General features: G+C 40.6%; 1 protein-coding gene across 1 annotated transcript in view; it reads right to left on the bottom strand.

Moving 5' to 3' along the window:
• Positions 1–1,854: 1,854 nt before the first annotated feature.
• Positions 1,855–27,651, bottom strand: part of LDAH (lipid droplet associated hydrolase) — a 119,216-nt gene continuing 93,419 nt past the window's right edge. The window contains exons 6-7 of the mRNA XM_061990842.1: positions 19,667–19,749; positions 1,855–5,101 (exon numbers count right to left, since the gene is read on the bottom strand). Coding sequence (XP_061846826.1) covers positions 4,910–5,101; positions 19,667–19,749 — 275 coding nt within the window. The 3' untranslated portion in view covers positions 1,855–4,909. The remainder of the gene's footprint in view (positions 5,102–19,666; positions 19,750–27,651) is intronic.

Here is a 27,651-nt window from a genome sequence, read left to right on the forward strand (position 1 = left end):
GGCGTGTTTTCATTGTGAAAAAACTCAAATCCTCACTATCACAAAGTGCTAATTCCACAGGCATCAGGCTGCCTTTGGCTGTCCCATTTTGGTGCAAACTAGTAGGGATATGGGGATAAAAGAAGACTCCTGTCTTGCACATATTTTTGTACTGAAGCTCTTTGTTCATATCACCTCTGTTGCTCTAGTCTCTATTACTTAAGTCTCCCAAAGCCCATGAGCAATCCTATTGGCTTTATTGAGGCTGTACCAAGGCTGGCACTGGAGTTGCATGCTCCATTTCACCCTGGATGCTTAAAACCTTGGGTTTGGGGTTTTTTTTGAGTGAAAGTACAGGTTCCTTCCTAATAAACACCAATGAGTTGCAGTACCCCCTGCATGATGAGAGCAGATGGTGTTAACACTTCAAAACATTTATGTTCTATAATCGCTAACAAGTTCGGTTGTAACCACTGGATCCTTACCAAATTGTAGGAGAGTCTCTTAGGGAAAAGGAGTAGCAGAGTCCTGACACTGGGAAAAGCCCATTTTTCCCAATTCCAAACCATCTGATCTTCACAGGCAAGGATTTCTCTTAGTATCTGAAGCAAGGTGTATTTTAGAGCTTGGGGACTTCAAGGTGAGATTGTTGATGTTCATAAATGGGGAGAGTAGGGGCCACCCTTCTTCCCCCCCCCCCCCCACACACACACTGCCTCTTTCACTGTGAATTGCTTCAAATTGCTTCAAACAAAAACCTCCTTAGAGTGTCTGGCAAACACTTCCGACTATAGATATAGAGTGAGTCAGATGTTTCAGACACCATTCTGCATTTTTATTAGCTGCTGCAAACTTCTTTCCACAACACGACTACTTTCCTGCAAGCACATTCCTGCAAGAGGTGGAATGGAAAAACTGAGTGCATTTTCTATCAGCTTAAACACTGAAAAACAGACTTTAATGAAATCTCTCCCTGCCTGTCCCATCCGAGCGTGCACATTTGCCTGTTTCATAACGTCTGCATGATGCTACTGAGGGCAACGACTGCTTCTGGCAGCTGGCTTGTACTGTTACTGCTGTCTGCTGCTTGTACTCAAACCCCATCAGACCCCCAATATCAAACCCCCCAGAAATGTATGCTGTTTTAATAGTTCCTGGTCACTCACAAACGCTCTCTGGATTCTTATTTTGTAAATGTGCCAGGGAAGAGACATCTGCCTGCAGGCAACGAGCCTCAGAAACTTACTGTAGTTGGGAGTCTGAGAGTGACCCGTGACACAGAGTAGAAGAAGTCTCTTGGGTTTAGTAAGTTTATCCAAACCCAGTAATAGTTCAAGTGACTTTATTAATGGTAACATTGAACATCTTTTTTAAAGCCTGTGCTGGCAATTAGCTAGACCAAAGAAAGGGCCGGGGAGTGGAGGCATGTATAAACCCATTTTCTGTAAAAGAAATACGTAAATGAACTCAACTGCAGAGAAGAGATTATCTGTTGTGGCTCATGTATGCAATGTCTCCTGTGAGTCAAAGAACTGCTGTTTAGCTTGGAGTCCAACTCCAAATTCTTCACCATAAACACTGGGCAAGCACTCATCAAGCTTCCTGAAGGGACAAACCTCACTAATCCCCACACTCTATAGCTCACTCGAAGCAGCAAACATGGAGGGGGAAGCACTGATTGATTATTCTGGAGGGGCTCTGCATAAAAATGCTTGAGTCAGGTGCCTACCACCCACTGACTTTCCCTGCACTTAGCAGAGGTCTACAAAGCATGTGAAATTTGGGGTTTGGCAAGTATTTTAGTGAATATTGCATGCGTGAAGTAATGAAGAAGGTGAACTAAGAGCAAACGAGTTACCAAAATAAAGAGTCGAATTACATTTTACCATAAATGTCTTTATTTTTGTTATTGGAGTTGTGTAGATTTTCAGAAAAGGGATTGATCTATAGCAAAACACCTGAACATGAGTCAAAGCCACGGAAGCTATTTGAGATTAGTCGTGCGGTGAGCACTAAGCACAAAGGTGAATGACAGAGAGGAGGTGCTACTGCGTACAGTCAGCCCATTTGTGACAGGTTTCCCCAAGAATCTAAAACAGGCAAGACCACACTGTTTTCATGGTAAGCTGGCACATTTAGACTTTAAGCACTTTTGACACTCTGCCTGGGGTCACGATGGACACCACGGCCTTCAGAGGAGCTGCATCCTCATTGTGTGAGATCTGCTCCTCTTGTGAAGGAACAGCTGTGAAATCCAGACCTCTGCTTTTTTTTTTTTGCAGTGAAGAGAGTAGCAAATTTTCAGATCTCAGCCTTACAGCAACAGCTTCTAGGAGGATGGTAGCAATTGAATCGATATGGGTTTGTTAACCTTAGAGAAAATCCATTTAAGAAAATCATAAGGCATTATCTTGCAGTGGATCTGGTCATCAGTGACCAGATCTAATCTCAGTGTAGGTCTTAATGCAGTCAGTAGGATTTATTATAATGGATTAACATTTGTATAAAAGGCATACACAAGGCAAGTACAAGTATTGCTAAATTAATTCCTCATACAAAGTATACGAATAATGCACTGTAAACGACTGCTGCTCATAGGTGCTTCAGTTTCCAGGCTGTAATAGCTGCTCGTCATCTTTGGTTAATGCAAGATTTTTTCTGTCCTCAGGAAATCCACTACAACAGCTGATTTTTACAAACACAGTCCTTGCTCGACTGCCTGATTCCATATACTTTGAAGAACAAATGTTTTATTCAAGCAGATCAACATGTAAACCAAAATGACCAAATGAACTCTAATTTTTATGTCACTAACATACAAACAGGTGCACGTGTGTGTGTGTATATAGAGATATATATGTGTACACAGATATACGGCCAGGTATGTGAACACCCCTGTCACTGTCCGAGGGAGCACCTAAGCCAACAGATGCATTCAGCATCTGCCATAAGGCCATCCAACAGGAATGCATGCCAGCATCTGGGGGCTGCTTAAACACATTCAGATACATACAACTATGGATTAATAAAGTGAGTGCAAGGATTGTTTTGGCCACGAGTGAATATAGCCCCGGAGAAAGAAGGAACGTCTCATGACTCTCCAGTAAGCAGGATCAGTTGCATGGGCACGGTCCCTTCACTTAGAACCTCTCTGGTTCCTCCCCATGCTGCTGCAACCGTGGTCTCAATGTTTCTGCATCAAGCATTAGTCTTGGTCTCATGATGTGGCAGTGAGATCTGAGAAGCCACTGGCTAGTCTCAGAAGCTAAATCAGTTTCTGTTGCAAAGAAGGACACTTAAATCCACTGTCTGTCTGCAGTCTGAAAACTAGCCCAAAATACTCATAAATTGAATTCTATTACAAATTGCTCTAAATATTAGTGAAAGAGTCAAGGGGGACTGAGAGAGAAGAGGAAGGTGTGTAAGAAAAGTACAGAATTAAATGGTCTTTCAGCAGCACAGAAATTATTTTCCAGTATTATTCTCATTAGTATCACATTAAAACTGTAAACAAATCATATAAGTTAGATACCGAATGCATCACCTAAATTCATCTGTTTGAGGGAGTGGGACCTCCCCTGACTATACTCTGTAGTGCTTTGTTTATAAACATCTCTCTGAGCTCCACAGAAATACCATTCCACTGGTTCCACTCGAACACCTGGCTCTGTTCCTCTTATTTACATTATTTTCACTTGTAGCTATCACTTCTTCTGTTACCACAACTGGTGGGATATTTTTGCTAGTATTTTGCTATCTGTAAAGGAGATGGATGAACAAATGTGAGGAACAGCGTGCTTGTCAGCAGTGCGCTCCACCAAGAATCTGGCTCTCAAGAGAAAAACATGCCATTTCATGGGTGCAACCATGGCCAAGCAACAGATATTTTCTCATGGCAGACTTATCCAATTTGTGGCTTGGCAGAAAAGGTCGTACTTCCATTCTTAGACCAAAGAACTGAAATTTAGGCATGCATCAAAACTGGTTTAATTCTTTAAAGTTGCTGAGCAAGCACTGTTCTCATGGACTTCATTAGGAGAGCTAGGCCACCTGTAAGCAGTTATCTATGGATCCTGCAATCCATTTTAACCTTTTAATACTGGCACGTTGGACCCGCATCCTTTACCTTCTCTAGAACTGAAATATGAAACACTTGGCCATGTTCCAGACAAGGGCTTCATATGTATTTCATCACTCTGCAGCCAGAGTTACCTTACGGTATTCTTAAATACCCTGTGGAGTGCTGGCAGCACCCTAAATCCTTTCTGAGATTTGAAGAAACTGCAGATCTCATCTACACAACCTCCCTGTACTCATCCTAAACTCATCCTGACCACCAACCCCATCTGACGTGGAGAAGAACAACATGAGGGGTGTATGGGGCTGTGAGCTGTTGTGGCTGTTATGCACCAGGGTTACATGGGTGGATGAGACGGGGTTACGTGGATGGAGAGGGCCAGGACTCTGACAGCATACAGGTTCTATTGCCAGGATTCATCCACAGAGAAGTTTCTATCCATACAGAGAAGCCTGGGATATCTTTCTAAAGCAGGCCATCTGGGCTGCCCCAAACCCATCCCTGACAGCTCTCCAACAGGTGACTGAGATGGTAGTAACTCAGGTACATTTGTAGCCAGTGAATCTAGTATCAGTGTTGTCTAGAGTGCTAGCAGACAATAAATATTCCAGACTTTCCCAAGTGTTTCAGAGTTCTGAAGACACGTGATGAAGATACATCACCACTGAATCAATAAAACTATACTTTGGACCAGCCAGTCTCTCTTGTCAACTTTCTCTAAAACATCTCAATAGAAAACGAGCCATAATCTATAATAAACAGAAAATAACAGGACAGACTCTCTCACAAAAAAGTTACATGTTCACAAAATAATTACATTGTTTTGTTGCTGTTAAATCACTGAATCTGTGTTTATAGTTTGGTCAGGTCGTCCTGTAACCAGTCTGCAATCATGGCAGCCATCTCCTTGCTGGCATCCAGCACAAAGGCGTGACGAAGCCCTTTCTCACAAAGCCGAATGTCTCCATCTGGAAAATCCATTTTGATCTCATCGTAGTAGTTCTGTGGGCACCAGCTGTCTCCAGTTCCATAGTAAAAAATCAGCTAGAAATCAAAGCACAGAAAATTGTTAATTTGAAAAGTTACTGATGAAGCCACCAACATTCAAACAAAGAACACTGTACTATTTTGGACATAAGCGATGCTTCGTGACCCAAGATGCACTGTGATGAATAGCAAAGTGGTAGTTCTTGGTTGTTTCCAAGTCTGCAATTGTGTTGAAGCCAAGTCAATGCTCTGTGACTCAATTTCCTCATCTATAAAGCCATCGAACACAGTACAGGCTTAACTCTGAAAATATAGATCTGCTGATGAAGGTCTGTCTTAAGAAATCTGTGATGATGGATGAAAACATCTAGTTGTCCATGAAGTCCAGCCTTAACCAGGCACACTGCTGTGTCTTCCCTAGCTGTTTCATCAGCTGTTGTCTATGTTAGCTTTCTAGCTATCTCATCAAATCGCAAAATTACCAGTAAACTTGACGCTATATCCAAGTTGGAGGAGCTTTCTCCTCTGACGGCTTTCTCCTGCACACAAACTAAGAGAAAGTAGGAGATTACTCCACATTTGTGAGCAGTTCAGTCTTACTGGCATCTAGTTAGGTGTGTGATCTCAAACGACCTGCCTGACTGGGGCCTTAGGTGAAGGAGCATCTCTTTTTCTTACCCTCAGTGTTAGATGAAAACCGGACGTGATTCACTCATCCATGTTCTAGTAACAGCAGTTATGCTCATTCTCAGAAACAAGCTTTTTTTTTGCTTGGAGAATTTTATAATGATATAATCCTAGATTCACAGAATAGTTTGGGTTGGAAGAGACCTTTAAAGGTCATTTAGTCCAACCCACCTGTAATGATCAGGGACATCTTAACTATACCGGGCTGCTCAGAGCCCTGTGCATCCTGGCCTTGAATACTTCCAGGGATGGATCTACGATCTCCCTGGGCAACCTGTTCCACTGTTTCATCACTCTCATCACAAAAAAAATTTTCTTCTTTATATGTTGTCTGAATCTACCCTCTTTCAGTTTAAAACCATTATCCCTCGTCCTATTCCAGTAGGCCCTATTAAAAAGTTTTGTCCTTGTCTTTCTTACAAGCCCCCTTTAAGTACCAAAAGGCCAGGATACGGTTTCCCCAGAGCTCTCTCTTCTCCAGGCTCAACAATTCCCCCTCTCTGTTGTATCTTTGTGAAGTGCTGCCTATGCAGAGCACGGGCACTTTCTGCAGATCGATGTACAACTTTCTTTTGGGTTGTAATGTGGAACTACAGTTCTACTGAAGTCCATTTTGTCTTGATCTTGCCCTAATAACCTTGGTCAGTGACATGTATGAAGCAGGTGCTACGGAGCCCACCTAAACACAGAAATCATGAATTCCAGGCAAATACTATATTCAACCAAGTGTCTTTTCCCCCTGTTAGAAACACTGAATGCCACTCTTTCCCAAGTCATAGTTTACCCCCATTTTAATCTCAACTTTGCATGCTATAGCCATGTTTTTTCAATTTCTATAAAGTATTTGAAGGGAGAGTGTCTGGGAGAAAGTAAAAACCTATGGATTTAAAACTATGCAGAAACAAGATTAATGACGAGGACCCTTTATACTAAAACGTTTGAACACAGGTATCAGAAGGATGTTGATTGCCCAACATATCACACACACAGCTTGGCCCAGTTCCATTACTTTCATTTGTTTCATATTTCATTTCCGTACTTTGGTGAATAATTGAGCAATACTAACATAAATTAGGGGACAAGAGGCTTTCCTTTCATCACAAAAATCTTCAATTCCATCACTTTTGTAGTCATGTGGAATATAAATAAATGCACTCACCAGGGCAGAGGTGGGCTAAGAGCCCAGACTGAATTTCAGAAAACATTACGGGTTTTTGTCTCACTTGCTCTTCTCCCAAATCTTGGACATTACCGATTACTGTCTCTACCCAAAATATATCTCAGATGCGTAGACATCAGCCCAAGTTATACTTCTATGTATATGCAAAACACACAACATAAACCTCCCCATGGCATTATTAGTTTCCTTTGTCACTCGCTAATTGCTGGTAACAAGGTATGTCCTTTGCTTTAGCAGAAAATTTCTTTTCATCTTGCCTTTGATTCATAAATCACAGGATGTCATACTAGCAAAAGCTCTTCAAAAAAGCCAACATAAAACGGCCAGCTGCATTTAGGCCCTTTAAATGCCAGACATCTGACCAAATTATGTTTAACCCTGGGCCTCGTTACCCGTAGATACCAAAATAAGGATTACGAAACTTAGAAAAAACAAAATGGAGCACCTGCAGTTTACTGGAGCGGTCCTTGAAATGATTAGCTATTTTGATAGGCTAGTCATAGAGTTTCATCAGACAATCCCTTAGAAAAAAAGATGGAAAATCATTTACACTTAAAAAGGTGGATCAAATACTTGGCTTTGTCTGCACAAACTGCAAAATAGGCTCTTCTCCAGGTAGGGTTGTAAACTTGAGAACTCACAGATTTGGAAAGGCCTAAACAAGAGAGTTATGTGCACTCTTAGCTTGCCTCTGGTGTGCCTGCGTGACGGTTTAATCTTCTGTTGTGTGATCCAAAGGATCTTTGACTCATTCGGTCCACTGACAGGATGATGTTCAGCTGATGAGCTGCCATTCGACAGTGTTTTGCGTTGGAAATTCTGTGTGTGGTCTGAGGATGTTTTTACTAAATATTTCATGGTTTACAGACAGAATTTATTCCCTCGTGTGCATTCCTCTGGCATGCATCATTACAGGATTTGCATGCTCACGTTTACTAACTTAGTTTTGCAACACCTTTGTGGTAGTTTTCATCTCCATTATACAGATGGGGAGCATAGAAATTAATGCATGTCGTGTCATAGAAATACAGAATCATAGAATGGTAGGGGCTGGAAGGGACCTTCAGAGATCATCTAATCCAACCCCCTTGCAGAAGCAGGTCAACCTAGACTGAGTCGCACACGAACATGTCATCATGGATCTTGAAGACCTCCAAGGAAGGAGACTCCACAACCCCCGGGCAGCCTGTGCCTCTGAAATAGGTTTTTCTTATGTTTCAATGGAACTTTTTGTGTTCCAGCTTCATCCCATTACCCCTTGTCCTGTTGCTAGACTCAATAGAAAAAAGGGATGCCCCCAACCTCCTGACACCCATCATTTAGCTATTTGTAAATATTAATAAGATCTCCCCTGAGTCTCCTCCAGACTAAACAGCCCCAGCTCCCGCAGCCTTTCCTCATATGAAAGATGCTCCAGTCCCCTGATCATCTTGGTGGTCCTGTGCTGGACTCTCTCCAGCAGTTCTCTGTCCCTCTTGAGCTGAGGAGCCCAGAACTGGACACAGGACTCCAGATGAGGCCTCACCAGGGCAGAGTAGAGGGGGAGAAGAACCTCCCTTGACCTGCTGGCCACACTCGATGCACAAAGGCTGTGAGAACTGGGGCTGTTTAGTCTGGAGAAGAGGAGATTGAGGGGAGATCTTATTAACATTTACAAATATCTGAAGGGTGGGTATCAGGAGGTTGGGACATCCCTTTATCCTATAGTAGCTAGCAACAGGACAAGGAGTAATGGGATGAAGCTGGAACACAAAAAGTTCCATTTAAACATAAGAAAAATCTATTTCACTGTTCAGGTGACGGAGCCCTGGCACAGGCTGCCCAGAGGGTTTGTGGAGTCTCCTTCCTTGGAGGTCTTCAAGACCAGCCTGGACATGTTCCTAAGTGACCTGATCTAGGTTTACCTGCTTTGCAGGGAGGTTGGACTAGATGATCTCTGAAGGTCCCTTCCAACCCTACCATTCCATGATTCTATGAAGTTATCAATATTTACTACATATAATTCCCTGTTTCTTTCAACAGGCATTTCACGTCTCTGCCACAAATGAGGTAGGAGGCCTGCATCCTGCTGCCTCCTTCATTACACAGCTCTCTTTGTTAATGAAGGAGGAAAACTGAAAAGTGATGTTTTAATGGAAGATCACGTCCTGATGCACACATAAATGAGGACCTGTGCTCCCTAACTTTGAAATGCTTGGCAATGCAGTATCACATGCTTTTCACAGAGCTGGCGTACACAGTCTGCTAAACTTCAGAGAGGTAAACCAAAACCAGGTATTTTATATATGGCACCAACATTAATTTGCAACAGTGTGAGCACCTCTAGATATGCTGCCTTAGGCTTCCGTCCCTTAACATAATGGTGTAATTGAAAGAAGTAGCACTGTCAGCTTCTGGCCAGAGGAACACAGAATACCTTCCTCCTGGATGTCACATTGTGGATGTCCACCACAGAAATTAGTGATTTAGTTTGGATCTGTTGTGGTTTTGCAGCAAATGACATGTTTGGCCAGATTTACCATGCTTTGGCTCCCATTGTGGAGTAGTCTCGGAGGATATGAAATCCTATCAAATTAAACTAAGGCAAAGATGCTCTTCAGGATCACACTTAGGGAGTTCAATCAGCAAGGGACATTCAGTTCACTGGAGCAGACAACTCTTGGCTAAAATAAGCCTCTGAGATGCCTACATTGGGACCATCAAGTCCTCACCAGTTACTATATATCTCTACAAATTCTCTTCTGTTGTGCTGATCCTGTTTTTAAAGCAAAGGTAGCCAAAGGCACCTGCTGAGAACAGTAATGATAAGGTTTTGGAAATCTAGGTTCCATTCCAGGCAGAAAAGGGTAGAATATTTACCAACTACTGGTCTTGCTGTCCAGTTGTTTGTCCAGTCTTTCCAAGTATGACTTGTTCTGTCTTGTTCCTTTCTGTTCTCAGGACTGCTCTACCTCTCTTTGACTCCAGCAATATCCTCCTTACTCAGGCATTTCTAATTTCCACCATTTCTGCTTCTTGTTCTAGCCCCACAGTCTTGCCTTTCCAAGTCCAAATTTTAGTCTTGTGGTTTCTCCATTCTATTCTGAGTCTCAGTTCCAACCCTAGTTGCAACTTCCCCCAGCAATTCTCCACTTTTTTAATCAGTCTAGAACCTCTATTCCCAATGCATGTGTACCTGGCATCCAAATTCCCACCACGTCATTTCCAGCCAGGAAATGATATACTCATTGGTGCTTTGACAGCTGTTGAGCTGAAATGGCATATGTCTACTGTAAGGTGGGCGAAGCTGCACTTAAGGCTCCACTAAGAACTGAATTGCCTAAGTCTAGGCATCTAGTGCCATTTGAGATGCTCTAGATGGCCTAGGCATCTGCATGAGACCGGAGCTATAACAGATTTTATAGGAGACCCACACCTTTCTGGCAAAACAGCTGGAGGACAGATGGGGATATTCCACAATGCTCAAAATTAAACCAGATGTCCATGTTTAAGGGCCAGTTTCCACTCTGACTTCTTCAAATGATTTCTGTTGACTCTAATAAAGTATCTGCACCTCTAATGCCTCCTGCATCTGCACATTCTTACAAGTAAACACATTAAACATGATTCAGGTTACCACACATAAATTACCTGGAACTGTCAGATGAATGGTTGGACTTGATGATCTTAAGGGTCTTCTCCAACCTAAATGACTCTATGATCTCATGCAGGTTAAGACTGATATGTTAGCATATTCTGTTCAGTCTTCACTGCTGCTACAGACAGCTCATTTATATGCCAGTCTTGCTTGGGTAGCTCAAATCCACCATCTCATATAGCACAAGAAGTCTACCTTTGGCCAAACAATCTGAGCCTTTGGTTCTTCCTGCCTCCTTCTCTTCCTCTCTCTTTACCCCTCACTCACTAGTTCCCTCTGTAGTAGTTTGGTAGGTTTTTCCTCTGCACTGCAATGAATGCTTCCTTCCTCAAACCAAGAAGTTTTACCCTAAGAAAAACTGTGCTTTGTCCTAAGCCTTATTTGTAGATATTACAGAACCCTTTGGACTGAAATGAAAAATAAGAAGTCAAGGTAGGATAGACACTTGTGTCATACAGATAACTAACGTCTGAGTACATTATAACCAGTTGAAAACCAGTTTTACAGCAGGAAGACTTGGGGAACTTTATTTGATGCTGTAGTTATTTTGCCTGCAGATGTTGGTGTGCACATTCTATGTGCCTGTATGTGTACGACTTTTAACGTATGTGTCTTCACTAGAAACTGACAAGAGAATTTGGAGCTATTTTCAAAATGCTTCTCTATTAGTGCATCACGCAATAACATCTAAAAGCACAATTGCAATGAAGATGTACACTTCCAGTGACTCACATAGTGGTGCAGGGCTGAGGAAACCTGACAGATACTTGAGTGTCACTTGTGGCATTGCAGGTTTCCCTTTGAATCACTAAATGTCTGTGCTCTTTATCTATGACACACACAGCCAGAACATATACAGATGTTACAATGTTACCTATTTTCCTAATATATTAGGATGGGTTTATTGTAGACATATTTAAACAAAAGTTTCCAGAACCTAAAAGTTCTCATCTTCACTTTTGCTTCTGCAAGCACACAGTGGGGCATAATTAATGAACCCCACGGAACTAGAGGCACATGGGATCTTCATTAATGGTAGGAAACATTGGCATGCACTTTATGATTTGCACGGCTCTATAAAGTACATATTTTCCTGTGGACTGTCCATGGCTGTAAAGACATCCTGAGTCAGCACGATTGCTGCACCGGCAACAGAAAACTGCTGCCAACCTAAGCTTTCAAACAACGGTGAGTCAGGCCTGCAAAATAACGAAACTAGCTTAAAACCAAACAGATTTGCAAAACAATAAATAGAAAGTTCTTTCTCTTTTACTTCTGGGCTTAAACTTTTCCATATTTACATTTTTTAACTTTTCTTCCATGAAGGTGATGGGATGATGTTCTTTCCTCTGTGAACGCTGAGACTTCCAGGCATTCCTGACTCAGAAGGGAAATAGCAGCTACCACTGGACGTGACAAAGATTTTGTACAATCCTGCTACAGTACCCTGCTTGTTATAAGTGACTAAAACATGTCCCCCTTTCGGGTCTGATGATGAGGGCAGAGCAAAGGGGATGTGGGTTACCTTTGCTGGCCATTTCAATACAGTGTTTGAAATAGTTACGCAAGCTCAAAGTTTCAGAGAGTTTTAAACCAGTAGGAGTGTTCTTGTAAGCTGATTTACTGTACAGTTCCTCAGAAGCATTTTCAGCCTTAGCTTCTGTAGAATAAAACACAAGTCAGAATAGGGCTCTGTCAGCCTAGTACCCTGTAATATGGTATGTGTACTCAGTCACTGCACAATGATGGCAGCTGCTAAGTAAACAGCACAAGAATCTGAGATTTGTATCAACAGGATGTTTACATTTTAAAGGGTTCCTAAGAAAATAATAAAGATTTCCTGCTGTTGACTCCACTGGCACTTGTTTTAGTATGTAGGACAGTTCACAGAAGTACAAATTACAGAGAGATTTTTTCCTTCCTCTTCTGTAGCTGTCACAGGTCAACACTGAAAAACAAATCCCTACAATTAAAAAATATTAATTGAGCTTTCTCCATCTCTCTGGCATTTGGTACATGTTATAACAACTTTAGAATCTTATTACACAGAGCGGCACCTTGCCAGCTGATGGCAGAGAGTGAAGGATCGATCGCTGTGGATATAAACTAGCAGCACATGTGCAGTGGCAAGCAAGACTGTCCCAGTGTCCTTGCTGAAATCCTTGTCTCTGACATGTTAACCTTTCATCAGTATCACCCCCCATGCATTCATGGTTCAGCAGCTTCTCTCTGGGAGACGTCTCTCAACAGCAACCAGCAAGTAGTTTCACTTGCTCTTGGAAGAAAATGTGTTTAAAAGGCATAAGTCCAGAATTAACTTTAATTTCAATCAAGGTTTAGAGAAAATGACATAGCTTCTCTGGAATTATGAGAGCATCTCCACCCTACCCTGCGCCACAGGAATGGTGTGATGATATGAGAACAGGCTGGTTTGGGGAACATTTGATTTTCTGGACTTATTTCAGTTGTACTTGGGCTTTACTAATCAGTTTCTGGAAATAATTCAAATTGCTGGTGTTGCCCTCGGAAGCCGGAAATGCTTTAGGATCTGGTTGTCCGAGACATCATTGTCCCCTCGTGATCCTGTTGTAGTTGATGTGTCTGATGGCAAGGTCTTTGGAACCAGATCTGGGGTTTCTCAATTTTCCAAGGGTGGTGCAAAGCTAAAGTTTCTTCTGCTGCACCATTCTGAGAAGTGGAAGTTGCCAATCTGGGGTACACTACGCTATTTTTAAATACTAACTTGCAGGGTTTGTAGTAAAGGTGTTAATGATCAGCATCCCCTTTAGTGGCTTCTCGAAAGTTGAATGACACCAACATAAAACCAGAATCAAGTCTGATATTCTGGTTTTGTATTAGTATAACTGGATGTAGCCTTTCCGCATTTATTTGTTATAAATAATAAACAAAACAAGCTTTCCTGTCTGGAAAGGGAGTGGAGGGACATGTTTTTTTTCAGAGAAATTGAGATGCAAACCCTGGGACATGGCCTGACATAGTGGCCACTTTGCACTGTGCTCCTCTCCCCGGTGTCAGATACCATGTTCTACCTAACAGGCAGAGTACAGGCTGCCTGTTTTCCTGCCTTCGTCAGTATTAACTGGAGATTTGGTAAGTTGAGGGAGGTGAAAGGGTTTATCTTTAACTTTGCTGCAGCTTGTTAGCAATGCTACTGGTTGCTCTGCAAGTAAACCCAAGGGATCAAGTGAGGCCACTTCTATTTCCACTTTCTCACAGATAATGAAGAGTCAAACTCAATGCAAAGTAAAAATGTGCTTTCAAAAAGGATGCACAGGATTATCAACAAACCAGGGTGATTAAGTTATTTATATTATCTATTCTGCTTTTAAAGACTTAAAAGCATTTTGAGGGTATATATTTAGATGTGTCAGGAACACAAATATTCTAGAAGTCAAGCCTGTACAAATACCAAAATAAAAACAAACAGACCTGAAACTGCTATTTAAGCAGTACTATTACCAGGCCAGATTTGTCCAACCATATTTACTGCAGACAGTATTCCAGCCTAATACTGTCAACATGCAGTGAGACTTTATCTATGGTGAATCAGCCAGATCTCTCTCTTGCAGCAGGATCAGCATCTGGCTGCAAATGGCAATTTTGTCCACTGCCATGCACCAAATTCTGTGGCAAAGGGAGGGACGGTAAGAAATTAAGTGGTAGTAAGGGTTGGATGATAAGTGTTCTTCAGGAGGACGGGGAAATACTGCCGCCTTTGCTCATTGTATGAAACATTCCACATGCATTCCCCAAATCCTGAAAATTCATGTTATCACATCTTTATTGGAACACTACACAGCATGAACCACGGTAACAGGCACCCAGCTACAGAAAAAAGTGAAATGTCACAGCTAAGAACTTTCGGAATGCTCACAGGGATCCGTTTCCACCAAGGAGAGAAACTGCTGGTCCCCGATTAGGCATTCTGAGTGCTTCAAAGAGAAGGCTGCTCTTGTGGTTAAATGACACAGACCCCAAAATCCCGAAGCACATGTGCAACTTTCCTAACTTCAACTCTGCACCTCCAGGGAGAGCAGGCCAAAAAGGATGTGAGACCAGCCAAAAAAGAGGTGTTATTGGCTCAAGCAGGCACTTTGCACCTATTCAAAATGAGCGTTTGGAAGGTTTTTCACAAATATAGGCAAGCAACTCACTCAGGTTGTGGGCAGGTAAAGTAGTTGTAGTATTATTTTAACCACTTATCTTCAGATCATGCTCCTCTCACTGGGAATAATTACTATAAACCCCTATGGATGTTTACAGAGACTCAAAGAAAACCACCTGGCAACATCAAACCAGCTGTTTCAGGGGCCAAAATAGATCTTGGTTGCTCAGTTTTAGAAAAATTTCCTTCAGCAAAGACAATTTTTCAAAAGAAAAACCCACTCTTTTTCTGTGTAAAGGAAATAGCTATTTTCTGCAATTTTTTACTCCAAATCTCTGCATGTCACTGTTTAGTTGATACTCTTGGAGAACACATTTAACACTTATTATTAGTGTGATATAAGCTTGTGTTCCTTTAAATTCTAAATACACCACTGAAACAAGTAGGAAGTGGTAAACCTATCATTCATTAATTTAATTTTTCAAAACTAAATTTCTTCCCCACCTGTCTACATGTGGATGGTTAGAAGCCGCTCACAATACCGACTTCCTCCATCTGAGTGAAAATATGTTCGTATCTCCATAAACTAATGGTTTGTACTTTTTCCCATTGATTAAAAATTATTTTCTCAGATAAAAAAATTTTGCTCAGCTTTGTATCTGTATTTAGATCTTTCCTGTCTCTTTCCTTACACAATCGATGTATCTACTGCACCAGACCAGTGGTAAACTAAACCCAAGGAACCTTTTTTTGGTTTAACACACTAACCAAAACAACCACGACTTTTAGCTGCTGGAGGGAATGATTTACAGTCTTAAGAAATTATGAACCACTACAGAAAGTTCACTGCCAAGTTGATTCAAGACTTCCTGAAGTCTGTGGGAGCTCTTCTATTGATTTAGATAGGCTCCAGTGCAGACCCTATGTTTAAAAGTAGGACTACGGTGTATTATACACAGAATGATGAAGAAAAAACATTTCAATAAACATAAAATCTGAGGGGTAATTTTTTAAACACAAAATTTTCCTCTGTAACCACCCTAGCTTTATCCCTTAATCTTCTTGATTACAACAGGCTTATAAGCTTAATGGACAGAAAAAGAGTCAATAAGGCTGTCTTAAAGCAATGAATGTAGCACAGAATCATAGAATGGTAGGGGCTGGAAGTGATCTTTAGAGATCATCTAGTCCAACCCTCTTGCAGAAGCAGGTCCATCTAGATCAGGTTGCATAGGAATGTGTCCAGGTGGGTCTTGAAGACCTCCAAGGAAGGAGACTCCACACCCTCCCTGGGCAGCCTGTGCCACTGCTCTGTCACCTGAACAGTGAAATATTTTTTTCTTATATTTAAATGGAACTGTTTGTGTTGCAGCTTCATCCCATTACTCCTTGTCCTGTTGCTAGGTACCATAGAAAAAAGCGATGCCCCAACCATGGGGCATGATGCAGACTTAAGTGCTGTAGAGAGCTTCTAGAGAGAAATACCAGGCATGCTAGTGAATGCCCAATGTATCCATTTTCCCCTTCCTTTTACACTTTTTACTCTATTTGTAAAAGCTCTGTGATGCTCAATGATGACCCATCTTTTAAACACATGGAATTACACACACTTCCTTTTGTGCAAGAATGACAATAAACTTCCTCTGGTGCAGTAGTATCTTTGCCTCAGTTTCTGTTCGGAAAGGGTGTTGGTGTTATTAAGTGAAAGAACGTAGCTCAGCTGGCTTGGACACAATCAGCTAATGATAACCATCAGAGATGATCAAATCTTGTATCAGTATCCCATATCTTGTTTGGATTTTGTGACAACTCCTGGTGTCACTGCAGTAAGAAGCCCACATACATGTACAGCTTGATCCAGATCAACCGCTTTAGAGACAATATTTTAAAAACTCTATCATATATTATTCTGTTAGAAGACAGGTCTCTATCCTTCTCATATACTTCCACTGCTGTTTAATGTGTATAACTTCTGTCTAGAAGATTATAAGTGAAATACCTCACTTAATTGTTCAAATAATATTCCAGTTCCCATTCCTTCAATATAAATCTGAGCAATTAGCATTGTTAGACTATGAATCTGGATCTGGAGACAAAATTTCTCCTGGTCTCTAACTAGTAATAACTATAGTTAAACCTGGGCATGGAAAGATTGGAATAATTTAGTGTCTCCTCTTCTTTCTTCTTCAGATCACAGAATGCAAATAAGATCCAGAAATAACTTTCCTATTCCACAGCAGCTGGCAAAGCCAGGTGTTAAGATTGGCTTTTAGCATATGATCACCGTGACTACTAAACAGTATAAATTTTTTGAAGTGACAGCTTGCCAGTTCTATAGCAACTTGGACTATAGTTCCTGTTTTTATAAACTTCCAACCTTTATAAGTTAAGCCCATTTTTATTGTCAATACACTTCAAATTTAACATAATGCCAACCCAGATTTTATTTCCTTAATTCTTACATTCCCATAAACTACTGGAAGATGAAAACAGAGAAACATTTAGCTTCATTTTTAGACCATCTTTTTCTTCAGTTTGCCAACTGCTTATAAGTTTGCTTCAGCTTTTTGTTTTCTTGAGTATGTTTGACGCTTTAAAAGTATGAGGACATAGAAGAATCAATAGAAGAAAGTTAACACAGGTTTAAAAAAGCTCCTGCCTGCCAAGGCTGTGCTTAGATTGACAGAGTCAACAAAAGCACAGATGAAGCAGACTAGGACACCTGCAAACGCTTACTGTTGGCTATGGGCCTTCATTCAGTACAAGAAATAAGTATTTTTGTAATGTGAAGCATCTGAGTAGACCACCTGAAGTCCTTGGAACTGCATCTGATTGTCACCACTATTGTCCTCATCCAACAAAGCTTTTATGCTTAACTTCAAGCATGTGTGCTTGCAACTAAAATTTCCAAAAGCATCTGAAACTCTGCTCCTTGCAGTCTTCAGTTTTATACCCTAACATGGTCACCACCAGTCCCACCCTCAGTTTCAGGGCACTAAGAGGCCTTACCAGCCTTGCCTGGGATACTGACCCACACTCCCTGCCCACAGCCCCAGGGTCTCCGTCTGTCCTTCGCCTTTAGTTGCTGCCTCTCAAGCTACTGTGAAAGAGTATCTATCTCCAGCCCTGTCCCTGTCCCCATGTCTTAGATTGACATTAGACCTATACTGTACATAGCTTGTCACCTGGATGGATCCCACCTTGCAGCTTGCCTTCCTTGATATCTTTGGTCATGCTTCCTGGATGGCCTTTGAACCCATGCTGTAGCTTAGTCCTGTCTCTGTCCCTGTCTCCTTTTGCTCTTGACTGGATTCTCTGGAGAAGTGCTGCAGCTGGTTCATTGCTTTGCCTTGTCTAGGACAGTTGATGGTCCCTGTTACCCTGTCTGCCCCAGGTGCAATGGGCCTGGACCCTACTTGGTGAGGGCACTGTGCTTGTGCTGAGTCACTCTTGGCTCATGTCTCCTTTTCCCTTAGGGAACTGGCAAGACTCTGCAGCTCCCTGGCACTCGGAGACATGATTTAGTCAAGAAAATAAAACATTTTCCTTGAATTCATCAGATTTTGGGTCAACCCATGGAAAGTTTTGTTTAAGACAACGAAAATCTTCACAGTCTACAAGATCAGCCCTTCAGTTAGTTCACTGAGATTCCCTCTGAAGTACAAGAGAACTTTGAATGCTTTGCAATAAAAATGTGAAAGGCCAGGCTTGCCTAGTGCTGTGCAGTGTCCCTTGTTCACATGTGCTATGTCAACTCTTTAAAAAAAAAAAAAGGGAACTGAAACATCTGAACATACCTTTGTAAGTGCAGAGAAGGCAAATGGGGTAAGTAAAAAATAAATCCATCTTCGGCCAAATAAGGAAAGACTGATTTATGAAGTGAACTTTGTAACATATCTACTTACGTGGCACAAAGTAATCTTACAGGGATCTAGGACCTCTGTCCTAGAAAATCCCTTTCTGCAGGGAAAGTCTCTGACAGTGCAAAGTGCAGGAATCAGTCTTCCAGCAAAAAAACAGGGATGATACAAAAAAATGGAGGGAAGGAAGGGGACATGGTAGAATAACATGTTATACTGATTATCCTCTCACACAGATGATACACCAATAGTAGTTGATTAAATGTGACAGCTGTCTGGCTTATAAGCCACCTGGAATTGTCTGATCATGGCCACTTTATTAAATTCTCCCAGCATCCAAAGCAGGGTAAGCACATCAAAATTCCAATTAGGAACAGTCCTTGGCCTGTGCCAATCCCTGAACCATACCTGGGAAGGGACTGGGAGAATGCTATCAGTCCAGATCAAAACCATACAAGGATCTCTTTCAACAACAAATCTGTACAGACAAGGAAGTTCAGTGCAGGAGGAAGCTCCTCAAAACTACTTCATGTACTTGTATAGCAGTAGCTGTAGTCTCCGAGGAATGCACTTTCTGTGTCTTCCTCTTACACTACAGTCAAATGGGTGAAACTGTGGAACCATAATAATTTTTCTGAGTCTTCTCTATTATGTTTTGATACCATGGAAAAATCAAGCCCGCAAAATCCCATGATATTAACTCATATCACACAACACAGATGGTACATATTCTACTTGACCTGTCCAGTAGCAAAGTCAGAAGATTTTGTCTATCAGCCTGCACTCATCTCCTGGATGGTCATCTGCCTGTTGGATCAGAGTCCAGGTAATTACTGGCCTTACTGGGAATCGTATCTGAGGCTTAGCTACAACACAGTGTTTCTCTTCCACCAATCAAAACATATCAAACAGGATACTATACCTGATAGGGGTGAATGCTACATCTACAAAGATGTGGATCAATGACATTTTAATGATCAGCATCCCCTTTAGTGGCTTCTCAAAAGTTGAATGACAGTAACATAAAAGCAGAATCAAGTCTGATATTCTGGTTTTGTATCAGCATAACTGGATGTAACCTTTCCACATGCATGTGGGCTTCCCATGAAAACTGTGAGGACTAAATAGTTACCTTCTTTAAATTTTGCTTTATGGTTGTACTGTCTCTCTCCACAACCTTCATCATCTCTTGGCTCGCCATATATAGGATGTTAGCTGCGGAAAAAGAAATACATAATAGTCAAAGTACACTGCAAAACTTTTAGAAAAACCAATGGTGGACTAACCCTGCAAAAAGGTAAGGCAACTAGAGCAGTCATCATTTTGTCAATTCCACTGAAAAGAACCTCACTGAAAGAAAAGGCAGAATTTATCTAACTAAATCATTAAAAAGGCATGTGGACTAAATTAAATCACATCTCCATTCATTAACTCCATAATTAATGAGAAGGGAAAGACTTGGAACGTAACTTTATCCATGTTTTACAGACTTCTGAATCAGTCCATGGTGATGATTCTCTCTTTAGTGAACTGACAAAGAGCTTTCACTATATACATCTAGAAAGGAAAATGTAAGCATGATAAATCACCCATGAAGTATGTCCAAGAGCAGGCTTTTAAATGCAAAGCATACATTAAAAGACGTTATTAATCTACTACTACTATTAATGTAAGATTATTAAAACTACTGAGATTTCAATAAGCAAGCCATTCAAACATTCAACGTAACAAATGATTAAAAAAAATAATGGCACATACAAGTATCATTGAAAGCTGCAGTCCTGCATAACACTGATAGCACTTTTCCAGAAAGGACTGGACTGGACACCAAATGTCTGAGCTTTACCCTTCTGGAATGTAAAGTATTGGTCTGAAAGACACTGTCTCAGATATATAAATGATTAGGCCTAACATTTGCATATCTTAACTAAAAGTAGTCTAATGTTATGAAGTGTGGAGTTCTGACAGGTCCCATGTATGTTAGACAGCAGCAGTAACTAAGAGCTTCTGAAAAGCAGGCCAGTTTGCAAGGATGCCTATATATTCATAAATTTAAACATTTTGACACAGAAGGATCACACTGTGTTCACCTTGCCTGGCTTCTGCTACAGAAGCTCAGCAAGAAATTTCAGTGCACAGTCCCAAACCTGGCTTGGAACAAGCACGTGCCTGTTAGATTATGAGTTTTGCTGCTAGAATAAACCTCATGTATTCAACTGCAGAATCAAGAGTTGCCACATGACCATCAATGTTACATTATGTCTGCAGAAAGTGAGAGTTCCTCCAAAGGGTGCTCAGACTATTTACTGTTTCTGACATTAGTGCCATACTGAAGAAATGTGCAGATATCACTACCCAAAGAATTAGCACTTCTTTTATACTTTTTCCTGACCACTTATCTTACTGTGCTAGTAAGATAGCCAAGCCTCTCCTGTTCTCACAGTCTGAAGTCTCTACGCTTGCTGGATCACAGAGACATTCACAACCTAGGTGTGGGAATGAAGGACAATATTCTCCTTTCTCACCAGTTTGCAAAACCAATGGGAGATCCTGAATGACTTACCTTAAATACCTTTAAAGCATTTCAATATCTGGCTCCTAGAATGACTGAAAATACTAAATTATAAAATACTAAAAAATTCTAAAATACTAAATCCTCTTCTGACAAATGGGAGAAAATGGAAAGACTCTGACAAGTTTTAAAATCCAAACCAAGTTTTGTGCACACATGGTTCATGACACTGTTGGATATGATCCTGAGACACGAGTAATACATTCTCACATGTGATAGGAGAGGAAATGGCAATCATATAGGTCTTTGGTGGTGATCAAAACATGGAGTTGGCTCAATTCCATCAGTGCTCTAAGGAAAAAGAATGGCACCAGAGAGATGAGTGATGTCTCCAAATCTCTCTCCAAGAGACCAAATGTTAAAGACAAAGCCAGTCCTCCCAAATGAAAAAGAAATCCTAGAAAGCAGTATCTACTTCTGAGTCAGCCAAAGAAGATACAAAATACAATTCAGTTACATGCCTGGAGAGCTTGGTCTTTTTCAATTAAATGTTAAACACAGCTAGTGCAAGTTCTTCCTTTCTTAGAAAAGATGAAAGGGTTGCAGATATGACATCATATAGATCAGCCAGCAAATTTGCTCGTCTCCTCCTATTCTACTGGGCAAAAGGGCCTTTGTGCAGTTCTGTGTCCTCCAATCCTGTGGTGTCTGGCAAAAGTCTATCTATCTACAGCACCGTTAAGTCTATCATAGAATCATAGAATGATAGGGGTTGGAAGGGACTTTTAGAGATTATCTAGTTCAACTGCCCTGCAGGAGCAGATCAATCTAGATCAGGTTGCACATGCCCTGATGTTGGTCTTCTTTTTCTCAATTTGCCTCCAAACACTGATTATACATCTTTGTTTTCAAAAGGATATGTCTTAGAATGCACTTTCAAAAATCATCTAGGAAACTTTAAATGAGAGGTATGAAAGACAATGAGGAATTCCATAGGTATTTAATTAATTTCAGATTGATTCCTGTTTCTAACGTGACAAATATGACTTTAACGCTCAAAACTCCTACCTATAGATTGAGCTGTGAAAAGCACTGTTCCCTGTCAGAAGGAGAAGCAGAACATGGCCTTGCTAGCCTTGCTAGCCCTTGCTAGCCTAGATGCTGGTCCTTCAAGTGATGGATGTGGCTAACCATAGATTTAAAAGATTTCACAAAGCATTAAGTGCAAGAGACTGGATTTGGCAGGGTATCAGTGGCAACAGCACTTGTATACAAAACATTTTAGCATTTCAGGATTTTAGTATGCCAGGCCTTCTATTTCCAGTCCAGAATAAGATTCTTGTTAGTAGGCCACAGTAGATAGCCTACCTGCCATCAGAACTTTTGCCATTACCTTGCATCATGAGCAGTGGATGGTAGGCAGGACTGCAAATACTGGTGCCCATCAGTGCAGAACTTGACACATACCAGTTCATTCAACATTGCCAGGATTCTGTAGGCAGCTCTCCACTTCCAGTTTAGTCACACAGCAAACGTGGGAACAGTGAGCACTCCCTTACTCCCCTTCTCCCATCTTACTGGTTTCCCTGTCCTGCCTTTTGGTCTTGGTACGTTCTGCTCATATTCCTGACTTACTCCTGTGGGTTTTTTGCAGTACAAAATAAGCAATGAAGTAAACTTAGACTAGTCATAAAGATTCTATTAGTAAAACTGTAAGTCAGCAAAGGCTATAATGACAGCACTTTGAAAGGAACCGTCTCTGAAGGTTTGTGTACCGTGCAAGAAAGGGAACCAGGAAGGCAGGATTAAGCTAAACCGGATGAATGGTAAGGTTCAAGAGTCTACTTCAACCAAACAGATATCCTTCAAATTTTGGAAACATGATCCTAGGGAAGACAATAAACAGGAACTTAAACCTCAGCAGGCGTTAAGTAAGAGGAAATTGCAAAGAGCAAAAGTAGGTTTCCAAGAACAAACATTAAAAGATTTAAAAATAAACAATAAAATATTCCTTAGGTATATCAGAAACAAGAGGCCTACAACAGAATTTGTATAGGCTAAGGAAGTAGCTACAGAGATTAATTAACTAGTTTGGAAGCTAATTACTTTTTTTTGCATCCAACTTTTTTGGTCAATACATTCAGGAGGTTCCTGCTCTCTATATTATTTTTCTGGCAATATCAATTTGTCTTTGAGTAGTGAGGTATCAAGAAGAAGCAACAACAGAGCATATAGAATACACCAGGGCTAGAAGATACATTTAAGAGTTTTAAAGAAGCTTAAATATGGAATTGCTGAGTGGATAACAATCCACCTATGTAAAAAATTGCCCTTCCCCGTGGCTTAGGGGTAGAAAATAATGTGTAATAGTTACTGATTTTACAAAGGAAAACGGCACTTTACTGATCAATAATTTCACGAACATTTCAATAAACACAACCAGATGACAAAAATTACTGGTCCTCTAAAAGCTCTCTGTTACATTTCACATAATAAACTTCAGTTGAAATTGAACAGCTGTAAGATGAAAGGTTGTAATGTGTTAAGAAATAGTTTGGAAGCAAAGAAAAAAGTTTAGGATTAGATTAGCTGGTTTTCATCACAGTAAGGTATAAAGTCTAGATTCTTCACAAATGCAAGAAAAAAAAAAGTAGTGACTGTTACTAAAATCTCTAATCACTGAACACACCTGCTGGTTTGATCATTTCTGGGGTGAGTTAAATTACCTCTCAAGATGTCTCTCTTTAGACTTGAATTAAGTGCCTAAACTAAGGTGGGATGAATCCTGGCCTAAGATTCCAGTCTAGTTTCATATTCAAACCATGGGTAATTTATTTATTAATGAATTGGCAATGGATTAGTAGTTTCTTGATAGCATTTGCACAGGACACAATGCTAGTAGCACTGAGAAAGTGAGAGAGAGGAAAAAGGAGAGAAAAAAATCAATACACTAGCAAGTGAAATTCGAATTGAAGAAATGGTAAGCAACATACATGTGGAAAAAACCTCAAAATATTCTTTTCTCTTACAAGCTTTTAAACTAATTTAACTAAAATTTAAATTTAACTAAAGGACTTCCCTTTTTTCTACAGTAGCTAGCAACAGGACAAGGGGTAATGGGATGAAGCTGCAACACAAAAAGTTCCACTTAAATGTAAGAAAAAACTATTTCACTGTGAGGGTGAGGGAGCAGTGGCACAGGCTGCCCAGAGGGGTTGTGGAGTCTCCTTCCTTGGAGGTCTTCAAGACCCACCTGGACATGTTCCCATGCGACCTGATCTAGGTGAACCTGCTTCTGCAGGGGGGTTGGACTAGATGATCTCTGAAGGTCCCTTCCAACCCCTACCATTCTATGATTCTAATACAAAGAATGGAATCAGAAAGCAGGGACCTGTAAGATGACTGTTGTGCACTGTGCACATTTACTCAAAATTCCAATCAAATTACATATTATGTTTCGTAAATAGGAGGAGGACGATGATACAGAAACCTGTAGAAACCATTACAGAAAACACATAATGTGAGCACACCTGAAGAACTGTGTATTCTGGCAGGTATAACCTCTGTGGGACAGTGAAAAACAGAATGGTGATGAGAACAGCCAAAGAAGTACAATTAAAATTGCCATCATTTTCATGATACCTCATGACACACTGTCTTTCCCACTCTAACAGCACAGTACATTAAAATGCAAAACAATACAAGGAAGTACTTTTTAATGTCATATGCAATTAACTATGAACCCTACTGCCACAGGAAACTGATAAGCATACGTATTTGCTGCATTCACATCTAAGCATTTTGCCTTCAGATCCTATAACTGTAAGTAGAGTTAATAGAATTAATCTTATGGCAAGTATCTACAAAGGCCGGGTAACTTACAATTCCAACAATCTCTCCTTTCAGGTACTGTTCTCTAGGTCTGCCATCATTCTTATTTTGTTTCCTCTGGCTACGTCCAGTGGCTGATCTCTCTTTTGAACTTTGCTGACACAGTATTTCAGCTCAGACTAGAGAGTATCTCTCTCTTCAACAGCAGAGCTGTAGCTCTTTCAGCCCATGTACCTCTTCATAGATACAAAAATCAAGTCTCACTTTACAACATGACATGTTAACCTACATCACCTTGTAACCTACAATATTCCCAGGATTTTTTTCCTGCAGAGCTATTGCTTAACCAGTGATTTACCATCCTTGTACTTAATTTATGTATGGAATAACTTGACTCTGTAAGGAATGACAGCATTATCCTTACCCTGCCCCCACAACCACTTCTCTTAGCTCACGAAGATCATTTTGGTCCTACCACTCTCCAGTATTTCTGCAGCGTATTCTAGCATGGTATTATCTGTAACCTCAGTAAACACATTGTATTCCATCAGCCACATCCCTAACACACTCCTGAACAGCAAAGGAATGAAGATAAGACTGTAACAAAACCCTGCTAGCTACGTCTTCCCAGTTTCAAAAATCCTCCTAAATCCCATTTTCAAAACAGTCAAACATCTGTCTATTAGTTGTTTCAGGTATGTATTTCCCAAACTTTCTTTTAACAATAAAATTAGACATTGTAAAAATCTTTATTAAGGTAAAAATATCCTAAATCTACTGCTTCCCTCTAATACACACGGCACTGCAAGATGTTTAATGGCTATAGAAAGCTACATTGAAAGAGATACCATTATAAAGCATGAATAATAACCTTCTGTCTTGTTGCTATGCAATGTCAAACTAGGATTCTTCAGAAAAGCTATTTTTCTCAAAAGCTAAGTCACAAGTTCAGGGAGAAATCTCTCTGCTATTTCCTAATGCTATTCTCTGCTAACCTTGGCATTTTTTGAATATTTAGTTCTTTCCTTTTACAAAAAGAAGTTGTTCTGATTCCTTATTTCACAAATACTGAGCTGCTTTTTCAAAGGAAAGAACTTAGAATTCACTTGCTTTTTGTGTGTAATTTCAAAGCCATCCCAAAAAGCTCCCAGAGGCTGTTACTGTGTGTGTTTCAGTAGCTCTGAAAATCAGGCTGTGAACTGTGCACAGCCAGAAGCTGAGACATACAAAATGAACAGTCTCCTAAATCTTTCTTTGGGTTACGCAGTTGTGAGATCACCTTGTCAGGTCTTGCTACGTGGTGTTATAGTCTCTGGAAAGATTTCCAACCTATGCTAATACTTGTTTTAGCTAAAAATCTCTGAAGATTCCCAGAATCATTACCAAGAGTCCTGGAAAAATATTTATTGGTTTTGATTGTCATGATTTCACATACAATATAAAATGAAACTTAAGGCCCACATGCTGAACTTCATGAATGATGAACCTGTCTCTCCAAAATCTACAGAATGAGCCCCTGCATAAATTGAAGCATATCCAGGAGTCTAAAGGACCTTGGCTCAAAATACAAACATAGGAATTCCTATAATGGGCTGTGTGAAAGTTGTACTGGAGTTGTGATCTTGGTGTCCATGCTCAAGATTAAAGGTTAGCAGGCCTAGAATTTTTCTGAACTAACACTGAAGTCCTCTGAGACCCTATGCAATTTATGAACCCGTATGTCTCAGTTTCCTCACCTTAAAAACATGCTTCAGGCTGCTATGACAGTATTTTTTGTAGACTCTTTAATACCTGAAGCAAAAATCATTGTGTAAACATAACATCTATTAATTAGTCCTCAAAAATTATATTTAACAATAATGAAATTTACAGACCTTTGCCTCCAGAACTGCCCACTGCTACCACGTTTTACAGTTTGCAAATAATAAAATCTTCAAAGCCATCCAATGAAGAACACACCAGAACCAGAGTTAAGGGCTAGCCTGTAAGTACCCAAAGTCCAGACGGGTGTCTGTGAGAAAACTGTACTTGTTGAACTTTAAATCTTTCTCTAAATTGGCTTAGTGAAGCTAACACAAAGGGATTGGAGGATAAAATACTGCACACACACTCAAACACTTCTGCATGTCTGTTGCCTTTGATGTTAACAGGAATGTTTAAAAGTCATCATGTTAAATATCTGAAGAATCAGAACTGTTCTACAGTTTGAGATAGAGATGTCTTCCATCCATCCCTAACTGATTAACCAAGCTGATATTGTCATAAAATGAATATGTATGCAGTGTGTGCATGAGCTTTATGAAAAGTTGAGCCTGTTGTACCTGCTTGCTGAAGGAGGAACTTTACCGCGTTCAACCATGAAAACATGCAGCGCCTGAGGAACCCCACCACAGCACAGCTATGATGAGATGTGTAAATGAGACGAACACCAAATACATTGGTTCCTTTGGTAACTTGGGTATTCAAACTTCAAAATGACGAAAGACTTCTCGTGGATATGAATGTGAGCACTTCAGAACTCCAGTCAGAAACCCACACAATGACTTGGAGCACTTCACCTGGCATGGATCTGCAATATCAAAGCTGAAGCTGAATCCTAAACCCTGTCTCACAGAAGTTTGACTCAAGAAGCCACCTCTATCCACCGAGAATAGATAAACTGCAGTCCTCTCCTGACATGACTTTAGAAGATAGGAACAAAGTTTACTCTTTTCTCATCCTTTGCCTGCACAAGCAAAAGCCCAGTACCACTTGAATCCCATCTAGGAAACAGA

This window comes from Colius striatus, chromosome 2, assembly GCF_028858725.1.
Source record: "Colius striatus isolate bColStr4 chromosome 2, bColStr4.1.hap1, whole genome shotgun sequence".
Lineage (NCBI taxonomy): Eukaryota > Metazoa > Chordata > Aves > Coliiformes > Coliidae > Colius > Colius striatus.